Source organism: Camelus ferus, chromosome 7 (assembly GCF_009834535.1).
Source record: "Camelus ferus isolate YT-003-E chromosome 7, BCGSAC_Cfer_1.0, whole genome shotgun sequence".
NCBI lineage: Eukaryota > Metazoa > Chordata > Mammalia > Artiodactyla > Camelidae > Camelus > Camelus ferus.
Window position 1 is genome coordinate 16,897,693 of NC_045702.1, and position 24,796 is coordinate 16,922,488.

The 24,796-nt window shown below is 41.4% G+C and overlaps 1 protein-coding gene across 2 annotated transcripts; it reads right to left on the bottom strand.

Moving 5' to 3' along the window:
* Window positions 1-3,260: 3,260 nt before the first annotated feature.
* MKRN1 (makorin ring finger protein 1) lies at window positions 3,261-24,072 on the bottom strand. Of its 2 annotated transcripts, none has more exons than XM_032483495.1 (8): window positions 23,682-24,072; window positions 16,482-16,610; window positions 10,223-10,452; window positions 9,359-9,585; window positions 6,849-7,063; window positions 6,006-6,116; window positions 5,319-5,457; window positions 3,261-4,955 (listed from the first exon to the last, which is right to left on the bottom strand). In XM_032483495.1, exons 1-8 carry the CDS (start codon window positions 23,864-23,866, stop codon window positions 4,743-4,745), a joined length of 1,449 nt encoding a protein of 482 aa, XP_032339386.1. In that variant the 5' UTR covers window positions 23,867-24,072; the 3' UTR covers window positions 3,261-4,742. The 2 variants fall into 2 exon arrangements, with proteins under 2 accessions (XP_032339386.1, XP_032339387.1); XM_032483496.1 differs by lacking the exon at window positions 23,682-24,072 and adding an exon at window positions 14,420-14,547.
* Window positions 24,073-24,796: the final 724 nt, after the last annotated feature.

Sequence of the window (24,796 nt, forward strand, 5' to 3'; positions counted from 1 at the left end):
CAAATGGCTTAACCTAAGTTTCAGTTTCCTTCATTGTAAAACAGAGACACCGCAGATTGCTCTAAGGATGAAATGAGAAATGAATGTGCCGGGCATGCACTCAATAAATGGTGATTATCTTAAAACCATTCGTAGAGATCCCTTGTTCAGGAACTCTCACGATGAGAAAGTAGGGGAGAATTAGTTGGTAGCTGGAAACAAGCAAAGGTTTTTTTGTTGTTGTTTTGGTTGAAGTGGCTTCTTTATGGTATTTTTGCATCACAGCTAAGAGCATAAACTTAAATTTTCTTTTTTTATTGAAGTATAGTTGATTTACATGGTTGTGTTAGTTTCAGGTATACAGCAAAGTGATTCAGTTATACACGTATGTATTCTCTTTCAGATTCTTTTCCATTATAGGTTATTACAGGATATTGAACATAGTTCCCTGTACTATACAGTAGGGGAACTACATGCAAAGATTTTTTTAAATACCAGAAGACTACTTCTAGGTACTTAGGCTCAGGAATTCTTGGATTGTGTGACGGTACTGCTAATAACAATGACCTGAGAATAATCTTCAACATTAGGAGACTGTTAAATAAATTCTGCACAGCTTTTAAAGGTGTGGTAAAATTAACAGGGTGAAAAATGCTCACCAACACAGTAAGATTAAAGAAAAAGTACAATTCCATGACACACACAAAAGTATCTGTGTACACAGGAAGGAAACTATAAATGCTGTAACTAAAAAGATAAAAACCCAAGTGTTATTCCTGGACATATGAGTTTTCTATTACTGCATAACAAATTACTACAAACTTAGTGGCTTTCAAACAATGCATGTTTCTGTAGGACAGAAGTGCAGGTCCAGCTCAAGGGGAGTATCTGCTCGGAGTCTCACTGGGCTGAAATCTGGGTGTCAGGCAGGGCTGTGGTATGCATCTGAGGCCTCTTCTGCAACCAGCCAGCCAGTGAAGACTCTCCTTTGAAAGGACTAGCCCGGGGAGAAGGTACAGCTCAATGGTACATGCTTAGTATGCATGAAGTCCTGGGTTCAATCCCTAGTACCTACCTTAAAAAAAAAAAACTTAATTACCGCACACCCCCCACCCCCCACCCCACAAAGTCTAAGTTAGACTAAGGAATGGACATTTTAAGTTGCATGCATGATGGTCTATTGGCCACTAATTTGCCGGACTGCTGGTTACTAAACACTAGTGAGGTAAAGATGCTTTGTTTGTGGTCCTTTAAACAGTATCCTTGATGTATCCCCTTACTTCTTAATGCAGAGTCCACACTTTCATATGCTCATTTGCAGTTGGAACTTATTTCAAGACCACAAGAAAGCATCTTTACCTCACAGCCAGAAAGCAAACGTGGAAATTCAAATGCTGCTACAGATACCTTTATCAGTATCATACCCCCTCCCTCCCTGAAATCTTCCGCAGTGTTTGCTTTAGCCTTTCCCACCAACCTTTTTTGAAAATAAGAATCTGTGTACGTCCACAGGAGTTAATCGCAGAGGTTTAATAACCAGCAGTCAGGCAAATTAGTGACAAACAGACCATCATGCACGCAACTTAAAATGTCCATTCCTTAGTCTAACTTAGAGTTGGGGGGGGGGCGGGTAAAATAACAGTTAAACGATGATTTCAACACAGGACAGGATGCTACAGTGTAACACAAATAACCAAAATTTCAGTGGCTTTCCCCCCAGAGCTCGCACTGTGTCCCCCTCGGAGGTTGGGTGAGGGCTCTGCTCCCACCCCCTCCTCACACTGTGACCCATGTTGGTGAATAGCCACCTTCTCAGAAATTATCCATTGCCATAGAAAAAGGGAGAATGAGGAAAACCACAGATTGGCTCTTAAAACTTTCATCTGGGAATCATACATGTCACTTCCGCTCACGTTCCAGCGGCCCGCGAAAGTTAGATGGGCTTTGCACCTGTCCCCCTATACACCCAGAAAGCAAACTTGGAAATTCAAATGCTGCTACAGATACCTTTATCAGTCTCATACCCCCTCCCTCCCCGAAATCTTCCGCAGTGTTTGCTTTAGCCTTCCCCACCAACCTTTTTTGAAAATAAGAATCTGTGTACGCCCACAGGAGTTAGTCACAGAGGAAAACATCACCTATTTTGTGTGGTGGCAGGAAAGATGTTGAGATTGTAGTTTTTGCACAAATCAGAAAGCAGTTCACCTGCCACGATGGTTCCCCAATCACACTGAACAAGCTCCCTCTCGACACAGGCAGTTCCAGGGCGGCCGCACACAGCGAGGACTGATACATGAGCTTCCACTGCCTTGTCCAAGACACAAAGAAAACTGATCCAAACACCAAACTACCTAAACTCCAGAAGTAAGCTGTTACACCAGCGGAGCCATGCCTAGACCACTCTCCCCACCAGACTCAGACATGCCAATGTGGCAGCAACTATGAGCCTCCTCCTGCTCTCTGGACACCAAAAAGCAGAGACTTTAGTCTCTCTCCCCCACTCAGATCCCCAAAACTTCTTCCTCACCTCTGAGGCTCCCCAGCATCCCTCGGGGGTACGTGTGGTCCCCAGCATGGCCTGATCTGGAGCAGCTGAAGGTGAACTTTGGGTGCTGATGGAAGGGAGCAGCTTCAACTGAAGATCCACTGGTGGGGAGTTTATAGAAACTCCCAGACTCCTCAGTGGACCTTCAGCCATGACAATAACCAGTCACAACACACACAATCCTAGGTGAGGAAACATTTTCAATAGCATCAATTCTTAATTCAGATATTAAAACTATAAATTCTTAATTTTAGACATTATTTTACAAATAACCACTGCAAAAAGGTTACTGAAGGTCTTCCATAGGGGTGATGGAAGGGTTTTTATTTTATTAATGAAGAACTTATGTAATAGAGTAATTAGGAAGAAAAATACCCTTTCAAAACACAGCATGTCGTGACCTACCTGTTATTTGCTGGTAGGAATCTGGTTCAAATACAAGCGCGTGGCAGCAGAAACCGGCAGTGCCTTGGGCCAATGAAGGAGGCCTAAGGGTTAGTCTTGTAAATTTTAAAATACACAGTAATTTGCTGATCCCAGTTGGTAAGTTTTCCCTCATCTCTCAAACATCTCTCAGCAGGCTAGAGTCTTTGGGAAGGTGTTGGCTTTTCTCAATGAACCTATATGCACAGAAATTTGACTAGCTGATGAACTGATTCAGGAGGCAATGAAAGAAATACTATGCTTCGACATCAGCACATTTCAAAATAGTTCATTACACAAAACAGAAAGCCAATTTATGGGTTTTAAAAATTGTTTTATTTGGGAAAAGTGCTTCTTACAAAAGGGCAGCTGCAAAATACACAGACTTCTGCAACAATTACTTGTTTTTTCTTGAAGTGAAAGAATGGGTGGGACCCAAGGAATCAAAGCAGCAGGTGGACCAACCAGGAGCACCCCAAGGTTATTTTCAGGAAATAAGAGCAACAAAACACAAAGCTAAAATGTCCCATCAGGGATTTCTTCTAATAATTTAACTTCAGCTTGGCTCGTGGATTACCACACCTTCCCCTAAAATGGAAAACTGTGACTTATTACACAAACCAACGACTCTAAGAAACGCCGTAGGACATAGTTCTGAATCTGTCCAGCTGCAGGGCTCAGGGATGGAATGAGGCAAATACCCACAAAGACAACACAAACACCCAACAACAAAACTCTCAAATGAGGACAAAGGTTTATCAAAAAGTGCCTGGATTGGAAAGGCTAGGAGATCATAAAACGTTAAATACAACTGTGTATCCAAGACCCAGTTTGTGTTAATATATGGGATAACCAGGTAGTTTAATGACTACGGCCAAGCCCGTTTCTCTGTATTTATATAGACAGACAGAGCTAGTACTGCTCTATTAACAGCTACCAACATACTGCTTTGTCCTTTTAAGATCTACTTGCCACACAAGGCTGAAGTCACTAAACCAGGTTTTTCCACTAAGGCTACAAACACTGCATCTATGCAGGGATGAGAAGCTTGTTACACACTCACACGTATCAAGTCTATCAGCCCTTGGGAGTCAACTTCCAATTCTGGATTTATTTTATGTCACTCTATCTTTCATATGTGTTCTTTCACAATTTTCCTAACATGCTAAACATGGAAAAAAATCTCAACACAGTCGCACCTGGTTCTGGTTACCCAGTAGTATCGTGTGCAATTAAACAAGAGACCAAAGCCATGGAACAAGTGCACAGGGTGGGGATTACATAGCGGAGAACAGACATAAAAACAGAGATGTGCAGATTTCACCAGAAACCTCAAGTACCCACCTCCTAAGTCTACAGCAGAAGGTGACTTGCCACAGTTCAGGTCCTACACCCACCACCCCTATTCCTGGACCCAAAGCAGGGCCAATGCTGTTACTTTTGAACCGGGGGTCCTCAAAATAGGGTGGGAAGTCCAGAAACACTACCCGCGAACTGTGTGAATCTGGCTGCAAACAGATGACGCAACAAACCTACACTAACTGTCTGACAGTTAAATTCATGTTACAAAAAAACTAACTTTAAGATTTATTTTTGTAGCTTCTTTAAACAGAGAAAACACACGCCTTGGGGAAAGATGAGGGGTTGAGAAGACAGGCCCTGGGTGAAAATGATTAGGACAGCACCTGGAGTTGACAGGCCTGCCTGGGAGAGGACCCCGGGCACCACCACACCACCACAGGGGACAGCTGCTGTCTGAGGCTCAGCAGGCCAGTTCACACGCCACGCTAAGCTGCTATAGGTCCAAGTCATAAAAATCTTCCAGCTCATCATGAAACAAGTCCCACTCGTCTTCAGAGTCTGTCAGGTCGTCGTCCCCACCTGCAGCCAAGAGCATAAGCAACATCTCGCCCAGCTCAAAGGTGACAACCTCCTCTTCGTCGTTGTCAAAGGGGTTGCCGTTCTCTCTTTCCTCAATGAGCTCCCAGAAGTGGTTCCTTCGTTGGGCCTGTAAAAAACAAGGCCATGATAGGGATGGCACTGCCGAGTAGCATCTTCTATTGTGTGGTTTCTAAGGCAAAACGTCCAGCACACCAGAGGGCATGACGAACCAGACTTCTCATTTAGGGTTCCGACTTTACCAGCTCCTCCCCTCCGGTTACTGGAGGCACAGCTTAGTCTAGGGCTTTAAGCATTCTAGTGTTCTCCTCTCACTTCCCTCCCAGTTTGCTGAGGCTGGTTTCCTCCAACACTCTCGTCCTGCTCGCTCCCAGACCTGACTGTTGGTCTTCTCCTGCCCCTACCCTAGTCTGTGTGGGACTCGGCTGAGAGCGTGGTATTTCCCCTCCTTTAAAAAAACAGTGAGAGTTACCCGGTATCTGCTTGATGTTCCCACTTTCTGTCTCTGTGGCTCCTCTCTACGGCCATCAGGGTACGCATGCTTGTAAAAACAGTTCCCTCCAAATGGGCAGCTCCCACGGCCTTCATCAAAATACCTGCACGCCTTGTTGCTGGAAAGGAAAATATCGCAACCCTTATTCACAGTGGATTTCAGGTCTGAATCTGACTATCACCCAGGGTTTCTTCTAACAGGAAGGGAGAAAACCAGCATGTTTACAGCCCCTCCCCATGGTGTGTTCTGACACATATGTGTGCTACTGTGTGAAACACTGACCAGAAACAAGCTGTTCAAGCCTAGCTGTTTAATAGCTCTGGCACCGCAGGTCCAGCAGAGAGACACCCTTCGAGAAAGCCCCCACACAAGAATATAGGACGACTGTACCATGGACTCAGAGTGGGGGAGAAGCCCATTCCTGGGGCTTCAGCTAGCAGAGCACAGACTCCATTATAACACAGCCCCTTGGCATGCACCCCAAGGACTGTGTTATAGCAAGACACACACTGGGTAAGTGTTACCAGGGGTGACAGAATAAACTGTACCAGGAAGTCAAAGAAAGGGTAGGAAGGAGGTAGGAGTATGTAACGCAGCACTGTTCTGTTCAAAGTGAACCCAAGCTAGGTGGGCGCTTAGCTTGAGAAAAGGCTGCAGTGCTCATACCTCATTGCCTCCTTGTATTTCTGAATGAGTTTCTGCTTCTCTTCTTTCTCCTCCACCCAGTACTCACTTGGAATGACAAAGTTAGATGTGATCCGGCATTCTGGGCAGGACCTGGGAAACAATGAACAGGCTGCAATGCAAATTTCCCTTTACAGGCCCACTCTCCTTCAAGGACACACCCTGGTGTGTCACCTCCAGACTTAAAGACTTAACTGAAAGGCAAATGGGCATTTCCTGAAAGGGTTCCACACACTGTCACACAACTGACCATTCCTTTTGAGGCAAGGCAAACTCCTTTATCAATTCAATGGCTAGCCAGTCATTAAAAAAAAAGTAACTTCGTTAACAGAAACAAAAAAGAAGACATTTCACACAGACTCCTTTTTCTTTCGTTGAAATAAATTTATTTCTTGTAACTTCGCTCTGTTTAGATTATGTAGTTTTTGTTCAGTAATGAGAACAATCTTTAAAGGATGGTGGATTATTGGCTAGCTTAATGGATGGAATAGGAAAGTGGAAGATGTAAAACGTCAGGAAACATACATTCAGAGCTAGGTAAGTTTGCTCTCTGAGCCTAAACTGGCTAATCCATTAAACACAATCTTCTCAGAAAAAAGCACGAAGATTTCTACTGATACATAGGGTTTCCTCATTCAAATAAAAGATATACCACCTAATCTAGAAGCTGGCTGAAATACAAAGAAATCCCAATTAGAAGAATACCCCAGTTTCAAGATAAAATGCATGCATTTAAATGCGGTCCATCTGGTTGAAAGTTGGCACAAGATACTAAATTCTTCCCCAAAACAGAAAGCACAAACGGAGATTGGGGAGGAGTCTCACTTTATGATCTTGCTCTCAAATTGCTTAGCACTCCTCCACTTGCGAATACACTTGAGACAGTAGGTGTGACTGCAGTTGGAGAGAATCCCAAAGCGGCGCTCGCTGGGGTTGGCTTTCTCGTAGACCACCTCCATGCAGATCCCGCACACCATGTCCTTACTGCGCTGGACAGCGAATGAGAGCTCCATGTCCTTCTCATGGGCCTCAATGCACGACTAGAAAAAGTGGGGAGAGAAGTGCAATCAAGTCGTGGGATGATGACAGACCGCAACGAGAGTCAAGGACTCCCATTCAGAGGATCAAATAAAGTCTATTGAAAAAAACAATGTTCCCAAGGTGACATTAAAATTTGCTTTGTTCATAGGTGAGTACAGGTACACTGATATTTTGGGACCTTATGTTACTACAAAGTCAAACTACAAGGACTAAAAAATTACCCAATTTTCTCTATCCTGCAACTCATCCCCTGCTGTTATCCACATTACAACAGTTTCTTATACTAAGTTTGCTGATTTAGTGGTTTCTAGATGGAAAACTGTAATTAGGATTAAGGCTCTAATCCTTACGCCTGTCAGAAAATAAGGGTGAAAGAAACTAACATTTATTACGTGACAATTATGTGGCAGGCATGTAAGTTTCACATTCAAAATCAAGCAGATTTATTGAGATATAATTTACACACCATATAATGCATTCATTTAAAGTATACAAGTGAATGTTTTTTGGAATGCGCAGAGCTGTGCGACCATCACCACAATCAGTGTTAGGACAGTTTTATTACCCCAAAGCCATAGTGGACACTCACTTTCCCTTAGACGCCCCCAAGTCCTAAGCAACTCCGAGTCTGCAGATACGCTTATTTTGGACATTTCATATAAATATGTGGTCCTTTGTGACTGGTTTTGTTCACTTAGTACATTTTCAAAGTCTCTATGTTGTACAAGATACGAGTATTTCATTTCCTTTTATTATTGAGGAATATTCTACTGTATGGACAGATCAGTTTGTTTATCCGTTCATCAGGTGATGGACATTTCCGTTGTTTACACTTTAGGGCTATTATGAATAATGCCATAAACATTCATATACAAGTTTTTGTGCAGACATCACATATTTCTTATTTTAAATGAGGTATAGTTGACATAACATTATATTACACATATTTTAATCTATAAGAGAATTCTAATTGTAGGACATGCAAAAAAAAAAGGCAACAGAAAAGTCACCCCGGTTTCACATAACCACAATATTACATATTTCTATCTTCTTCCTAAACTTGATTTAATCTACTTAAATTCAGAGCCAATTAGCTGTGAAGGTAGGATTCAAACCACCTTACACCGTGCTTCACTCCTCCAATGATCAAATTAATTTTTATTAAACAGAGATGATGATTAGAAGCAAAATTTGTTCCAATAAATATTAAGGTTTGTAACACAATGCCTTCTCAACAAAAAATTCATGCTGCAAATGAGCTTAAAAATCATAGCCTGGAGGGGAGGGGGGTGGAGCTCAGTGGTTAACAGTGTGTGCTTAATATGCACAAGGTCCTGAGTTCAATCCCCAGTATCCCCATTAAAAATAAACATGACACAACATTGTTAACTGACTATACTTCAATTTTTACAAAGTAAAAAATAAATAAAACAAACCTAATTACCTCCCTCCTCACCAAAAAAAAAAAAAAACTTAGCTTGAAACCCTCATCCATTGCTGTTGAAAATGTAAAATGGTGCAGTCACTGTGGAAAAAGTTTGACAGTTACTCAAAATATTAAGCATAGAGTTACCATACGACCCAGCAACTCTACCAAGGTAATTAAAATAAAAATCTACAAAAATGTATACATGAATGTTCATGGCATTACTCACAATAGCCAAAAGGTGAAATTTAAATGGAAAAACAAAACGTGATGAAGCGCCCCAGTGGATTATTCAGCCATAAAAAGGAATGAAGTACTGACACACACTAACATGAATGAACCCTAAAAACAATATGCTAATATTTTAGCCAGTCACAAAAGGCCACATATGATTCTATTCATATGAAATGTCCAGAACAGGCAAGTCCATAGAGACAGAAAGAAAATTAGTTATTGCCAGGAGCCGGAAGAAGGGTAGTATGGAGAGAAATGGAGCTAATGAGTATGAGGTTTCTTTTTGGGGGGAATGAAAATGCCCTAAAATTAGAGAGAATGACGGTAATGGTTGCACGACACTGTAAATATATTAAAAACAATGAAACATGAGTTTTAGAAAAGTAAATTGTATGGAATGTGAATCTCAGAAAAGCTGTTATTTTTTAAGGGGTGGGGGGGGAACGCCTATAGCCTGAGGTTCTACAAGCAGGATTTCTTGGTAAAGCATTCAAGAAGCCCAGGGAGGAACATATTCCTACTTACTGACAACCACTCAATTCATCAAATGTTTCTCTGAAATGAAGCAACACTGTTGTGAAAGGGAAAACACAGTTCTCACACTTCTCAACATAATAACATCCTTAAGACTTACTTTTATATGTTGTGATCTCTGGGCAGCATCCACTGGATGGAGGACCTGCAGCCCACACATGTCACACGAATCTCCGTGCAGATACACACAGTTCTCCCCGTACCGGCACTCTCCCACCGCAGCATAGGGGCAGAGCTGTTTCTTCGTTTCCACTGCAGTCTGCTCTTTCTCTGACTCTTCCTTGGTCACTGAGCCCTGCAGGGGTGCTTCAGTGCAGGAAGGGGCAGCTGAAAATGTTTAAGAGGGTGGTAAAGGTCCAAAGTGGCTAAGGCAGATATACGTACTGTAGGGATAACTTAGAACCTAACTGAAAAGAAAAAAATTAAAAAGACCTTGTGGTAGCTCACGGTGAAAAAGAATGTGACAATGAATATATGTATGTTCATGTATGACTGAAAAATTGTGCTCTGCACTGGAAACTGACAACATTGTACACTGACTATAACTCAATAAAATTAAAAAAAAATAAAAAGACCTTCAATTAAACTCCAAAACAGTCTAAAATAGTCTATTGAACTAATTCCCTTACTCTTGAAAGAAATCAATCTTTTCTAATGCTGACATTTCCCGAAATTAGGCTTGTTTTTGTTTTGTTTTTTAAAAAAGAATTTTTATGTACTTCTTGGTGGAACTGCACTGATTAAAGGAGAAAGGCTTCAGTTTTTCAAAATATTCTAAACTCATTACTATTGGGATTCAAAAAGTTTCTTTAATTCCCTCTGTAAGTCTTAGGGAATTCAATGTAAGAATATTAAAATTAGGCCATAAATATGAAGATTAGAAGCAGGAAGGTTGTGAAAACTCAGCTAATTGATGGACTACTGTCTAGCCTTCTAACTTGTTTTCATTCTTCAAAATACTCACTACGGCCACAGTAGGGCTGCCCAGGAACAAACTCAATGGCGTTCACCCAGTCTTCTGAACCTGCTCCTACAGTTGCAAAGTTTGAATTTCTTGACTCAGATTCGCCTATATTCATTTCAACAACCGGTCCAACTACTGATGAGAGACTTGAAGAAGCAGCAAGAGATGATTTTGCAGTTAGATCTGTAGCAGTTGCTTCTTCCTGTTTCAATGGCTTGCTATGTTCATATCTTAAAGAAAAAAACAGTTAAAAAAAAAAAGTCAGCAGTCACTGTCTAATCAGAAGCCCCTAGATGGAATATATATTCCTCGATCCTGTCCTTGGGTTCTTTCCAAACTACTGTGCATATGAATCATGTGGGAAATTGCTAAAAGGCAGGTACCTAATTTCTAAGCCTGGAATGCAGCCCCTAATTTTAAATGGCTAACAAGCCCCTGCACGATGCTAATACTGCTGGTCCAGGGACCACACTTTGAGTAGCAAGGCCATAGACCAGGGGCAGTTCACTTTTAAGGGTAAACTACATACAGCTTCGCAGGCCATACTGCCATGCCACAACTATTCAGCTCTGCAGAGGCAGTTCCAAAGCAGCTGTGGGCATTATCTAAGTTACTATGCTTGGCTGTGCTCCAATAAAACTTTACGAAAACAGCCTTCGGTCAGCCTTGCCCTACAGGCCATGGTTTGCCCAGCCCTGCCGTAGACCACCTATTATCCTTCAAATTCCACTCTAATCAGGAGTTTCAGATAGCTGACCATCTACTGTTTCCAGAGCAACTCTGCTAGAGACTACTGCCAAAACTGACCAACTGATAAACCAAAGCAAGGCTGACACTCCAATTCAACGAGTGAAAACGTGGAACATTTTACCAACACATAAATTAAAATGTTCGCAATATTAAAAGGGAGGGAAAGTATCTGCTAAATATACAATATATAATTTCTTTTCCTATATCCATTCATTCACCCAATTACTTCTTTTCTAAATGCTTACTTACCCTATGCATTTCCTGATTCCTTTTCATCTGTAAAACTATCATTGAACCCATACCTCCATATAAAAAAGCTAATTCTCTTCAAGAAGTAACTTGCTGCCTGAGAAAACCCTCAATTTGAGCTTTTTATGCTGAGATTTATTCAGATACAAAAAATTAATGATGTATGTTAGTACATAAACTGCATTATAAGGTACAGTATGTAACTAGCAGTTCTTGCAATTAATCAATTAATTGGGCAATACTAGCCATGGGTCATCTGTGTGATAGGTGTCTGTGTTTACATCTAAAAAAGAAGTAAAAGCTAACTGAAGGCTGTCCTTTAGCTTATGGCTAAAACATTTGCTGAGCTGGTCTTTAACATTATGTCATATTATCTTAAACCTTCATATTCCTACTCAAGCATTTGGTAACCTACTTTGCTATGCAGTGCAAGTAATTGGAGGGTCCTGCAATCAGCTACAAAAACCCAGTGCATTTTATTCCACAGACCGGAATCCCACAAGCTGCTGAAGATCATGAATATGCTCTTGTACCACCTCATTTCATCGTCAAAAAACTGTGAGAAAGTATTCTTCCCTTTTAGAGATGATGTGTAAGTGCTCTTAAGTCTGCCCTCGACTCTAGAGCCGCCCTACGACAGGGCGGCCACTGGCTGTATCGGACCATGTATGCTTAGACTTTAAAACTCACCTCCATGGTCCTTGCACTAGCTACACTTCCACGTGTTCAGCACCACATGTAGCTAGCGGTTACTTTTTGGGTAGCAGATAGAGAATATAATATTACATATATATTATATCGCACAAAGTTCTATTGAACAACGTTGCTCTCAAGTTTGTTTTAGAGTCTTGGGGAACCTTAGAAATCTAGCCCCAGATCCTCAATTTTCAGATTTAGTTATTCTCTGATTTGAAAGAAAATTTCAGAAAAAATATTTTAATTATTTTCACAGTCTAAGTTAGAAAAGAACCTGGGCTTGACTTTAAAATGCCAGTTTTACCAATATAGAAGGCCTTCAGGGATTTGGGAAAGTTTTAAAGGATTAAATAAAAACCAAATGTCAAGATGCATAAAGAATCTAAGAAAGAGATATGACACTCATGTTTCAGTTCTTTCTCCTGTGCAATATTCATTTTAAGGATTTCAGGGTAAATGACTCAAACTACTTAACAGACAGGACTAGAATGCTGACCACCATCTATCAAATTGCAAATACCATGAAGTTTTTGAGAGGAGTGCATTTTGGTTTGAAGGTAAATTTATTAAGGAACCAACAAGGTATAATAAAAATTTTGAAAGTATAGAATATTAGCAAAAAAAGTCCACATCTGTAAATAAATGAAATTTTCTTGCTTCCAAACAGTCTACAGTTTTCTATGGTCATAAAAGAATCTGTTTTAAGAACAGACTAAAATTTGAGGTAAACATACTCACAGTTAATTTTTTTTTAATCAACACCCAGTAATGAACACCTACCACGCATTAAGACCTGTACCTCTTCCTGAGGAGTCAAATATGAAAAACAAGGTCCCTGCTATCAAACGAGAATCTATTTTTAAAAATTAAATTTTTAAATTAAGAGTTCCTCTAGAAAAGGAATTTATGTCAAGTAAAAAGAAATAATTTTAATCCAAGGGATTATATTCTCAAATCTGCCTATTCCCTTAGTGTAGAATAGATCAACATAAAATATGCTTCCGAGGTAATAATCTGTGAGGAGGTGCAAGGAAAGCCAGAGTACAAATAAGAAAGAATGAGGCAAGAAAGACAAAGACTAAAGAAAAAGCAAGACTCCCTTTCTGAAAGGTGTTTACTAAAACATAATGGTTCAGTGAAGCACAGAGATCCTTAAGAGTGGGGATTGGCCAGCTATGGCCCTCAGACCAAATCCAACCAGAGCCAGGAATAGTTTGGGGCATTATTTATTTTTTATTGAAGTATAGTTGATTTTGACATGTTTACATGGTTAAAAAAAGATAACTTTATGATACAAAAATTAAATGAAATTAAAATTTCAGTGTCCCAAAATAAAGTTTCACTGGTCCCAACTACATCTGTCAGCTTATATATTACCTATGGCTGCAAAAATATTTAGTCTTGGCCTCATGCTGAAAGTCTGCCAAACCCTGCTAAAGAGGATTCTTACATCTGCTAGATTCAGTCTATGACAGTGCTTTTGTTATAGTTACTAAATTAATTCTTTAATGGATTATCACAGAATCGCTGATCCTTTTAGTCAAAGTGCTAAGTGGTGAGTTAATGCTGAGTTAAACCAATATTGTGCTTTTCTTTCATAACTTGTAAAGAACATTTTGATACAGTATCAGTTTCCATCTAAGGAAGTTTAATCAATTTTTCTTCTACCTCTATGCAAAAAAGACCCTTTTCCTTCTGGCTTGCTTACAACTCCCCACCTCTAATCATTTCAAGGTCTGATATCTGTCCTTAAAGGTTTTAACTTACGGGATTCAGTAGGTCTACAGAGCAAAACCCCTCCAAAGGAAACAAGTTCTACCACAGCAATAGTTGTCACCAAGGCAACACTGCTCCTTTCCCAAGTGGTGCTCCGAAACAATGACTGGGATTTTCAGCAGCATTTATCAGTGGGGATAAGGGATTCTAGATCTCCTGCAGCATGCCCTGAGCAACAAAGACTCAGCTTCACTAAACATCAGCGCCCCCGTTATGCAACACTGACACAGCTATGCTTCTCCGAACTGCTGGAACTAGGATATCGTCTTTCATTATAAACTATTCCCTTCATTAGGAGTTAAATTATTTGAAATCCCTGGTCATTGGCCAAGTTATATAAAAAAGATCCCAATTTAGTAAGACCGAAGGTAGGTTTAAGCCCCCAAGCACAATTTTAACAAGGAAACAAGCAGTCTTGGAACAAGCCCCTCCATAAGATTCTTCCTCTAGCTAGTCTATAATCAAGCTCTTAACCATCACCTGATACACCAGCCTGTCCCAAACAATGAGCACCAAACTTTCCTTTCAGGCAGACTACCAGGATATAGGTTTCCCAACCTCTTTTCATTTTATGTAAGAGCTCTGAACCCAGCTCAAATCAGGGTCTTCCCCCCAAAGAGGGAGCTGTATATCCTTAACTAAAAAGGAAAGGTAAAGATAAAAGCAGTTCTTTAGGTGACCTGCATCTGCCCAAGTATCGGAGCCTCACCAGAACAGGGCACCTACCTTACTCCCTGGCCTTCCACTTCTGTCTCCCACAAGGAAGCCCACTGAATACAGGGTCATGCTGATGATGGGCTCTATACTTACTCCCAAGGAGAACACGGAATACCATTTGGGGCTGGCAAAGCTACCTGAAAAATAAGCTGATTAACACGTGGATCCTAGGCCTTAGCTGGGATTTCTTCCACTTATCCTAATTTCCCATTCATTTCACCTATAGGATCCAATCAGAGAAGTATCTCTTCCGAATGAGAGGCTCATCTGTTAACCAACCACACTTTCCCACAGTCTGTCATACAGCGTATTCTCCACTCCTCCCTGTCGGGCACCTAGAGCCTCATCTCCATTCTCGCCCACATTCAATTCCTCTCTCCCAATAGTTTACAAGGATTCTCAGAGGACTGCCTAGTCAAGGAACTCAGCTGCTCTACAGTTAAGTGCATCTAAAAAACCTGCATAGACCAACCTACTACAAAGAACTGCTCACTCACAGTAGGATGGATGTCAAACGCCTTTTGTTCCCTTTAATAGTGACTACAAAAGACATGTCTGAGTTTTTTAGTTTTTGTTTTTGAGGATAATGTCATTGTGTCCTTTTTTTTCCTTTCTAGCAATATTGCGGTGAAAAAATTAGCAGAAGGCAAAATGACTGACCGCTAAACTCAGGTATCAAGGTTACATTTCTGGGCTTCTTCCTACAGTCACGTGGAGAGAACCTTTTCCTTTTTCAGTCCTGACTAATTTCCTAGTAAAACAGACATGTGATAACTAACTAAACATCAATATCACCCCCATCAATAATTTTAGTCTTTTGAACTATAAGCATTGAACCCAACAGCTGACACAATTCTTTTCTCATAATAGGATGCCAAAATTGGCTATGACACTGCCAAAATATCTTACCTAGTATGATGGTTTAAAATGTCCAAAATTCTAACACTCCTCCCTCCAAAAGGTGGAGCCCAATCTCTTTCCCCTTAAATGTGAGCTGGACTTAGTGACTTGCTTGTAATAAACAGAAAATAGTGGAAGTGACAGTGTGTGACTTCTGAGGTTAGATCACAAAAAGGCATTGTGGCTTCATCCTTGCTGTCTCTCTTAAATCACTTACTCTGGGGAGAGCTAGCTGCCAAGTATGAGGACACTAAAGCAGCCGCAGGGAAAGGTCCACAAGGCAAGGAACTAAGGCCTCCCGCCGACAGACGTGTGAGTGAGCCCTTCTAGGACTGATCCTCCAGCTCCCATCCAGACATCAGCCCATGGCAGCCCTGGCTGAAATCCTGGCAGCAGTCTCTTCTTGAGAGTCTCTGAGCAAAGCCACTTCCAGATTCCAGACCCCCCAAAATTCTGACATAATAAATGTTTATTGTTTCTAAGCTGTTAAAAATTTCGGAGTAATCTGTTTAACATCAGTAGATAATTAATACACCTAGATAATTTCTAAACTGGGAAGAAAAAGCTCTATTCACTTTCTAGCAAAACCCACTACTGAACTGCAATTTAACTGGGTAATGGTACCAATTCAATGAACAATGATAGAGCTTACTTAATTACTAATCTCTCTCGGTTCTCCAACATTCTGAGAGACATACCAGAAACATTTCTGAAGCATCTTCCCTAAATCTTAGCTCAGAATTAGTCCTGTGAGCTCAGGTGGTTTGAGGAAGTTTAGCTGGAATGACAAGCCCTCTCAACCAGTAATCTAATACACTGTTCCAAACGCTGACGATCCCATTTTCCCTCCATAATTCATACTAACAGCGAAGAGCTGAAAACAGCCCAGGTCAAATATGCAACTCAGTCTGCAGGCACACCTTCACCACACCCTCCCCCTAGGTTTACCTCAGCCCCTAATTAAATATAGGACTGTATTATAAACTCAGTAATTGGCTCCAAGTGAGAGATTTGTCAGTGTGCTAACATCCCCGAGGAGCATTTTCAAAGTACTATTTTAAATCTACTATCTACAAAGCTGTTGGAATTATATATTTTACTCTCATTTTTTTTTCTCCCAACCTCTCCCAATCCACCCTTGAACAAAACTGATTTGTAAACAAATTCTTACCTGCAACGGTCTCCGTAAATACAGTACCCTCGCTGAAAATACTTGCACACTACACCATATGGACTGTCAGAGAGGTCGTGGGAGTAGCGACAGTTATCTCCTTCTTTACAAACCCCATGTAGGAAATACCTGTGAGACAAAGAATCACAAGTTGGGTTACAAATGACTAAAGCCAGTAAGTACTCAAAGAACTCATGACCAGCATATTCTACCAGTAACATACAAGCCCTAAATATCAGTAATATGTTCTACTATTCTGTTTTATCTACACAAACATGAGAAGTGTACACAAAGAAAGTAGAACTAGACTGCACAACCAGAAAAGTATCCATTACGGTACCAAAGACAGGCTGCCTGTAGATTCAGGCACCAATTTAGATTTAAACTCTGAGGTGGTCATGAACTTGTCTCTGCAGGTTAAGTCTGACCACTGCTCTCATTTTACAGTCCTAGAGGCAGCTTCTTGTTTTCCACTAACTTTAGCCATCATGGCAGCTCTATATAAAAAGAAAAAAAAAATCAGATAAAGAAGCAAGGAACAACGTAAACCCAAACAGGTCAGGCTACCGTATATGTTTCACTTCTTCAAGAAACCATTTTAATTCTTTAAAAGCCACATGTGAAAATACAAGTAAAACTTGCGGCAAAGGGAAATTTTATGTCCTTCGTTTAGCACACTCTTGTTCTTCTGCCTTAAGGGATTACATGCGCACCTAACTAGCAGTTTCCAAAAACCAAGCATCAGAGTATGACTCAGTTTCTAAGAGGACCTGGACCAGCAGGCATCATCAGCATCATCTGGGAATTTACCAGAAACAGAAATTTTGAGACCTTATCTCAGACCAACTAAATTGGAAATGGGGCAGGGGTGGGCCACACAGCAATCTGTAATTCTTTAAGTAACTAGGGTGGATGAGGGAAATGATGAAAAGGGTCTTATGGGGGTTTTTTTTTAACATTTTTTATTGATTTATAATCAAGGGTCTTACGTTTTGTAGACAACCCTGATCTTGTACAGTGGGTAGAACCACCACCACCCCAATCCTCCCTCCAATCACTGACTTCCGTCAGCCTTTTTTCCCCCCCCGTTGGTTGCTTATTGGTCTCCTTCTCTTGAACAGAGGTATGCAGATTTAATTTTTGCAGGCCATAACTCCGTCAAATACACATCTATGTACAGCGGGTACAGAGTAAGGAAAAAATGCCTGTTTCCTGGGTGTAAATGAGGCTGGCCTTGTAGAGGACATCACTGTATCCAAGAATGTCACAGTTACCTACAGATGGTAGGTAGAGTAGCAGTAAGTACACTCCAATGGCCTAAGGAATTGAATGACATATAGAAAACAGATTCACATTTACCTAAGGAGCCTTGAAGAAGGTTGCCTTAAATTGAAATGTGAAAGGTTCTATTCAGAGATTACTAGCAAGTATGCCTTCTACATGACAGTGGATAATTATCAAAATCCTAAAGTGCCCTAGGGTTCAGTCCATAACAAAATAAGAAAACAGAGGTCAAATTCTAACTATAATTAACCTATTTTCAACTGTTATGGGGTTTAACTTAATCTAACTCAGGCTTTAACTTTTGCTCAAATACAGGACAACTTTCTGTAAGCTTTGAAGCTGAGTGCCATATAACACAAATTTGAGTTAAACCACTTGTGCCAACAGAAAATTTGACTGCATAATTGAAGAGAACACTGAAAAAAAAAAAAACCCCAACAACTTAACAAGCCAATGATCATTTCACTGTAACCACAACTAGTATAATCATGTTTCAAAGTATCTCCAAAGTATCCACAGTCGGTAATAGGTTATTAATTTGAAACAATTTCACTATTTGAATACAGTTGCTTCCTACCCCATCCCAAGTGGGAACTTTCACTCTCACAATTCTCAACACAAGACAAAGGTATCTAATACCTTCAGTAGAGATGCATATATTGATATAGTTTTAAGGCTTGATAAACTATCTACCTAGAAATCTCAAGCTGGGTAGGTAATTCCTTAATCTCAGCCACAATACTTGGAATTTTAAGATTGTTCTTAAATCCCATTTTTCCATGCTCTCATTCAATCAGTTGTCGCCCTCAGCTTTATGATGCTCTTCATTATGTCACATCTTCATTATGTCACCACCTGACAGCTGCTGACCTTAACACTTTCCCTTCAACCAGTTGCTCCAAGGAGTTCAGCTCCCTTAACACCTGCACTTTGGTTCAGCATGGTGTTCTTCCTCAGCACTGCTGCAACCCCTCCACCACTATTCCTTTTTTACATCCATGATGGTAATAATTATTCATGAGAATCCAAAAACAAAGAGTGAAAATCGGAGTCAACCAATAGTCTAGTTGGCCTAGGACAGTGTAGCATGGCCTATTAGCACATGATGGCCAAAAACATAATACAGCATATGACCAAGAGTGAAGAGAACAGGGCAAACCTGTGGGGAGACAGGGCTAGGAGCTAGGGAACTGATCCTGCAAGGCCTTTTAAGCCAAGTATCTTAAAGCAGTAAGAAACCATTGAAGGATTTGAAACAAAAAAATGTCAGAATTAGAATTAAAATTTAAAAACACTAAAACTGCCTTCTTTCAGGTGATCTGTGTTGGCCAACTGATTATATTTACATCTAGGGACTTCAGTTGATCCCGAGTTTCAAAAGCCAGCGGTGAATGCAGCTACCAGAACAGCTAACACCACCACCAAGCTGCATCTGTAGTAGATTGTTTGGCTCTAAGTAGTAATAAAAAGCACACAGGTTCAGAATTAGGAAGACTGTTTAAATTCTAGCTTTGTTGCTTACTAGCTGTGTGATCCTCAGTAAGCTATTTCATTTTATTTTCATCACTCTTTTAGATTTAAGAACTAAAGATTTAAGTTTAGAACTTTAGATTTAAAGAACTTAAGACCTTAAAAAAAAAAAGAAAAACCAGCATGTGTGCAGTAGCGGCATCTGTGCTGGTACTCATGTTCATTCACACATCTCTCCTTCCACATCCTTCCTCTGCCCTGTCAGACCATTCCTTGACCACATTTGTTTCTGACCACGCATGTTAAGAAAGTACACAGGAACAAATCAGTTAAGGAAGAATAAGGCAACCAACAGGCAAGAGATCTAGATACCCTGACATAGAAGATTTTAAGTAACTGGAGTAGTTTAGCCAGAAGACAAAGAAATTGACCTGTTCCAGCACTATTCCTGATAAAGTGAATATATGCAGGATGCTACATCATAAACCTGGCTCAACATAAGGACTGAGATACAGAACTACCCAGTAATGAAGTCCCTGAGGTCCAGAACTAGCATCACTAAAGGAATTCAAGCAGACACAAAATCACCTGATACTCTGGAATCAACAGAAACACTAGAATACAAGCTCTAAGTAGCTACTGGCAAATACTGAGCATTATTTTACATGGTTGTTTGCTATGTATGGTCTGGGTTTATGGTTTGTATTACTTGCCTTTTATATCTCTCAGTGATACTAACACTATTGGTATATCCAGAATTATAAACAATCCTCATAGTGAAACCCCTTCTTGCCAACTCATCTCTAAATCTGAAATTATGACATAATACAAGTTGTAATAGAAAGAGGGGGAAAAAAGCAACTCTCCCCCAAATTTCTCCCTACTACAAAACCAATCAAGAGAAGTGTTGGGGTTTTTTGTTGTTGTTGTTTGTTTCTTTTTTAATACCACCACCAAAAACCACCATTCAAATTCACCTTGATGCCACTGCCCAAGCTGAGCCTACCTTCAGTTAAAGGCTGGGCCGTATGATTTCTAAGGTTCCTTCCACCTTGAAGATTCTATGATTCCAAGCAGACATTGTCCAGTAATAAATACAGATACAATTGACTAGAATCCTCTACTGCTGTACCTCCTGGAAACCTAAGCATGGTCGCCAAGATACATACAAGAAACCCCAACAGTAGCTTGTGAGGGCACAAGAGAACCACACAATACCCTCATAAAACTTCTAGGCATCATAACAGCCTGTCTGGGGATTTATAGAAATTACAGAATATTAATTAATGTGGTTATTAGTCACCTAATCTGCTGCGACATTTCTTATTTTGTTACTTTAATTCTTGATGAGTGCATGTACCCTTTTTCAAACTAGACTGTAAATTCCTGGTGTTTAAGAACCAAGTTTATACTGCTTTTTATCTCCTATAGTACCTGTATACAAAATACTTCCCTATTTGTTTTTTAGGGAAACAGTGCCAGTAGCAAATTAATCTTTCTTTCTCTGGGCTGGATAACTTTTTCAATATCATCCCTTCAAAAAACACTAAAGTTTGCAAGTAATAAATTTTACTATGGATATTACAGCACTTGGATAAATACTTTCTGGGAAAATTCCCTTTAATTTTAAGCTATGTTAACTACACTTTAAAGTTTTTAAAAAATCAAAAATGAAAAACCACTTGGTTTTTGTGCATTATTTCAACTGTCCATACACTTGTCTCCCACTGTAGAAGCACTCTAATAAAGCAAATTCCAAACCACAACCTGCAAGTTACAACTTTGTTTTAACCCCACACTCGAGGAAACTAGAAAAGGAAGAGCATTTCTATTTCACAGTATTCCTCTAATAAAAGGTATCAAAAATGGCCTGGTGGGGGCAGCATAACACAGTTCCTTGGGAAAGGTATACCTAAGTTTTCAAGCTGTGAGAACAAAACACAATGAGATAGAATTTCAAGAGAAATATTTAAGAAATAGTAACCAGCAAGAAAATACAGATGGTTCTGAGCAGTCACAAATTTCCATCATCCAAACAACTTCTAAGAGGACTACATACTAAGTGAAGAAAAAAGCCTAGATTTGAGGAGGAAAGAGGCAGCAACTAGAACACATGACTATCTTGAATTCTCTTCAAAGGAGATTTTGCTATTAAACACATGAAAACATTAATTTATAATACAGTGCATCTCTGCATTTCCTTTAACATTTAGCTCTATATCTCTCTGTGTAGGCACTAATGCTTATTTACTGAATAACTGATTAGTCCCAGAAAGATACACACATGTTCTATTAAGTCTTTTGTCTTTGTTAATTTACAAGGGGTTTTCCTTCTTTTTTTTAAAATGAAATCTTAACAAGCACATAACAAACTGGATGATTTTAGGTATGGGCTTACCAACAACAATTCAAGCATTTACTGAGTATACTAGGCACTGAATAAAGCCCTATAGACACAATGATAAATAAAACAGCATTCCTGCTCTGAGAGCTCAGAGTTTACAGTAAATAAATGAAGATACATTTGATATTCTACTCAAGGGAGGAAGATTTTTTAAAAATAGGATATCATGTTAGTACCTAGAACAATTGAAAACACTGTCAAATATTCAACCCAAGACTTAACTAATCTGTACTTTTTGTAAAGCTGTCTATACAAAAACAGAAGCACATCTAAGCCTGTATCTGATTCTTAATGTTTCTTTGAAATATTAGATTACTCGGCTATGTAAACTCTTTAAGTACATAAATCTACTGGTTCATGGGCAAGGAATTCCCACTGTCCAGAAATGATCTAGGCTATTTCATTAGCCAAAGATCCTAAAGGTAGGCAAAGAGGAAAAACTAGTCTTGTGAGCTGTTTCGAATTCTGATGACACTGGTGAGGAACTAGAAAAGGGGAAGCAGACCAGGGAAAAAAGTACCTCACAGGGGAAAGTAAAGTGCAGAAGTGACAATGAATTCTGTGCAGAGATGTAAAGCTGAGCTCAGATACAGGCACACCAGGATAATAATGAGACAAGTAAAATATAGTAATGTCAAGACGGTGATGGCTATTCAAGATTAGACTATATTGAGATTGAGAAGGCGGATAAAGGCAAGGCATTGGAGGAGTTTCTTAAAGAACTCATAAAACTAGTACCTGTAAATCAACTGCAGCATTGTAGAGAAAAAAGAAGAGACTCAAATTAGTTCCATAAATAGGAATTTTTAAATTCTCATTCATTGGGATACTGCACAAGTATTCTTAGGATCTACAGATAAGCTACCTATAACAGCTTTTATGCTTTTTCCATCTCCTTATTGAAAGTAAACTTAATTAAGCTTATCATTCATGTCTTAACAGTATCATATTAAGCACTGGGAACGCTTCACTCTCGCTATTAATACCAGGACAGTGAATTCTGTATATTACAAATATTTTAAGTATTTGCATATAAATTACCCCACCTTGGTGAAAACCGGCGTTTCAATGAATTTTTTTCAACCGACAGAAAAACAAAAGCTTCTAGCCGCCACTGATCATTTTTTAAAAATCCAATACGACATTCAATCAAACGCCCTAATCTTGTAAACATACAGCTGAATAATTTCTTTACATGCGTACACACGTCCGTATAACCGTCTTCTACTAATCACTTTATTTTTTCAAGTATTTTCATCTGACATGTCAAACCTAAACAAAAATCTCTCTCCTTGGGGAGAGACGAGCTCCTTGAAATCCTGAAGTAAGATGCGTGGATTTCAAAAGAGATACCTTTCGCGGGCGGACGGGAATGGCAGCTCGCAAAATTTAAGGCGGAGACGACCTCTGCCCAGCACTCGGTTCCAAGACAAAGCTCAGAACCGCCAACCTCGATATACATACAAAGAAGAAATAACAAAAGCTACTGCTCGGAGTGGGGCGGGGACCGGGGCCGAGAGACCCCGGGAAGACGTTACAAACGGATGACACGGAGCCGGGGGCCCCCGGCAGACAGGCCACCTCCCCGGAGCCCGCAGCGGCGTTCCCCAACCCGGGAGGGTCTTGGGGAGCCGGACTCCGAGCGACACGGCCCACCCTCTTCCCGAACCTGCGGAGCTGGAGGCAGGGGGTGGGGGATCCGGCGACAATAAGGAGGGAGGAGTCATCCTACCTCTCCCTGCGCGCGCCGCGCCGCTCGGCCGGGCGCGGGAAGGCGGCGAGCGGCGAGCGGCGAGCGGCGGAGCGGCCCCGCAGAGGCTGCGCGCGGCCGGGCCTCAGCGGCCGGCGGGGGTTGACGCAGCGCGGGCGGGGAGGCCGGGCGGCAGCAGGGACAGCCACGCCGGCGGCGGCGGCGGCGGCGGCGGCGAAACGCCGGCTCCCCTCCCACCTCCGCCCGCCCCCGGCCGGCCGCCCGCCCCCTTCCTCCGCAGTCTCGGCCCCCTCCCTCCCCGCGCTCGGCGCCCGGCCGCGCTGCGTCTCACCTGCAGGTGACCTGTTTGGTCCAGCCGCCGCAGCTACTGTCGCTGCCGCCTCCCCCGCCCCCCGCCCCCGGGGACGGGGAGGTGACTGTGGGGATAGGGGTAGGGGAGGCCGCTGCCACCGCCGCCGCTGCCGCTCCTGCTCCTGATGTTGTGGCTGTTGTTCCGGGAGCTGCAGCCTCCGCCATTACTGTTTATCCCACACAGCAATGGCACCGGAACTTCCGGGATCACATAGTTCCGGCCCGGCTGCGGGGAGAAGGCGGTGAGGCGAGGGGTGGGGAGGGGAAGGACACTGAGGAGCCCGCTCTCTCCCCTCGGCCCCGGGCCGCGTCTCCGAGCGCTCTCGCGGCTCGAACTGCGGGCCGGAGCCCGAGCTGCCCCGGCCCGCCTCCAGCACCCTCTGATTGGTGGGCGAGACAGCTCCGCCTGAAAGGGGCGGGGCGGGGCGGGCTTCCCCAGGTGAGCCCCACCCTTCCCCGCCCACCTACTGCCCCCAGGCTCCAAAGTCCAAATGTCAGGGGCATTGACCCAGAGGAGTATTTCCCAGCAGAGGCTGATCCAGTGGAGAGGGCAAGTGGGGTTAGGGTCCTAGTTTTGAATCCATACTTTCCTGAATATACCAATTACTAGCTGTACCAACTTGGGCTATATGGCTGTTTTCTCTGAGCCTCAGTTTCCTCATCTGTCAAGTGGGGATGATAGTAGGCCCTACCTCACAGGGTTGCGGTGAGTGCTATATGATGTGTGGCAATCACTGAGCTTAGTGATTAGCACAGAGTAAACACTTAAGAAATGGTCTCTTTTATTTTTCCAATCAGAGGTGTGATCCCTTAGCCCAAGAGAACAATATAGTGGCTAAGAAAAGGTTCAGGCGTTAGCTTGTATCTGTTACGTCCAGGTTCTCCCATTCCTAGCAATGTGTTTTTGAGTAAGTTAACTTACCTCTTAATGCTTCTGCTTTCTCCATCTTTAAAATAATAATTTTAAAATAATAACAGTACCCCAGAGGTGGCTGTAAAAAGTAAATGAGTCTATGTAAAACCCTTAGCACTGTACGTTACACTGCAGGTTTAACTTAATAGATAATGAATAACAAAAAGTGTCTGAAATATCCC

Bases quoted from the DNA above. Each gene is read 5' to 3' on its own strand.
- MKRN1 (XM_032483495.1), bottom strand. From the start codon at position 23,866: ATGGCGGAGGCTGCAGCTCCCGGAACAACAGCCACAACATCAGGAGCA. The intron at 10,453-16,481 runs GTAAGAATTTGT...TTTTTCTTTAAG, and splicing joins ATTTACGGAGACCGTTGCAG to ATATGAACATAGCAAGCCAT. The intron at 7,064-9,358 runs GTAAGTCTTAAG...CACTTTTTCTAG, and splicing joins AGAGATCACAACATATAAAA to TCGTGCATTGAGGCCCATGA.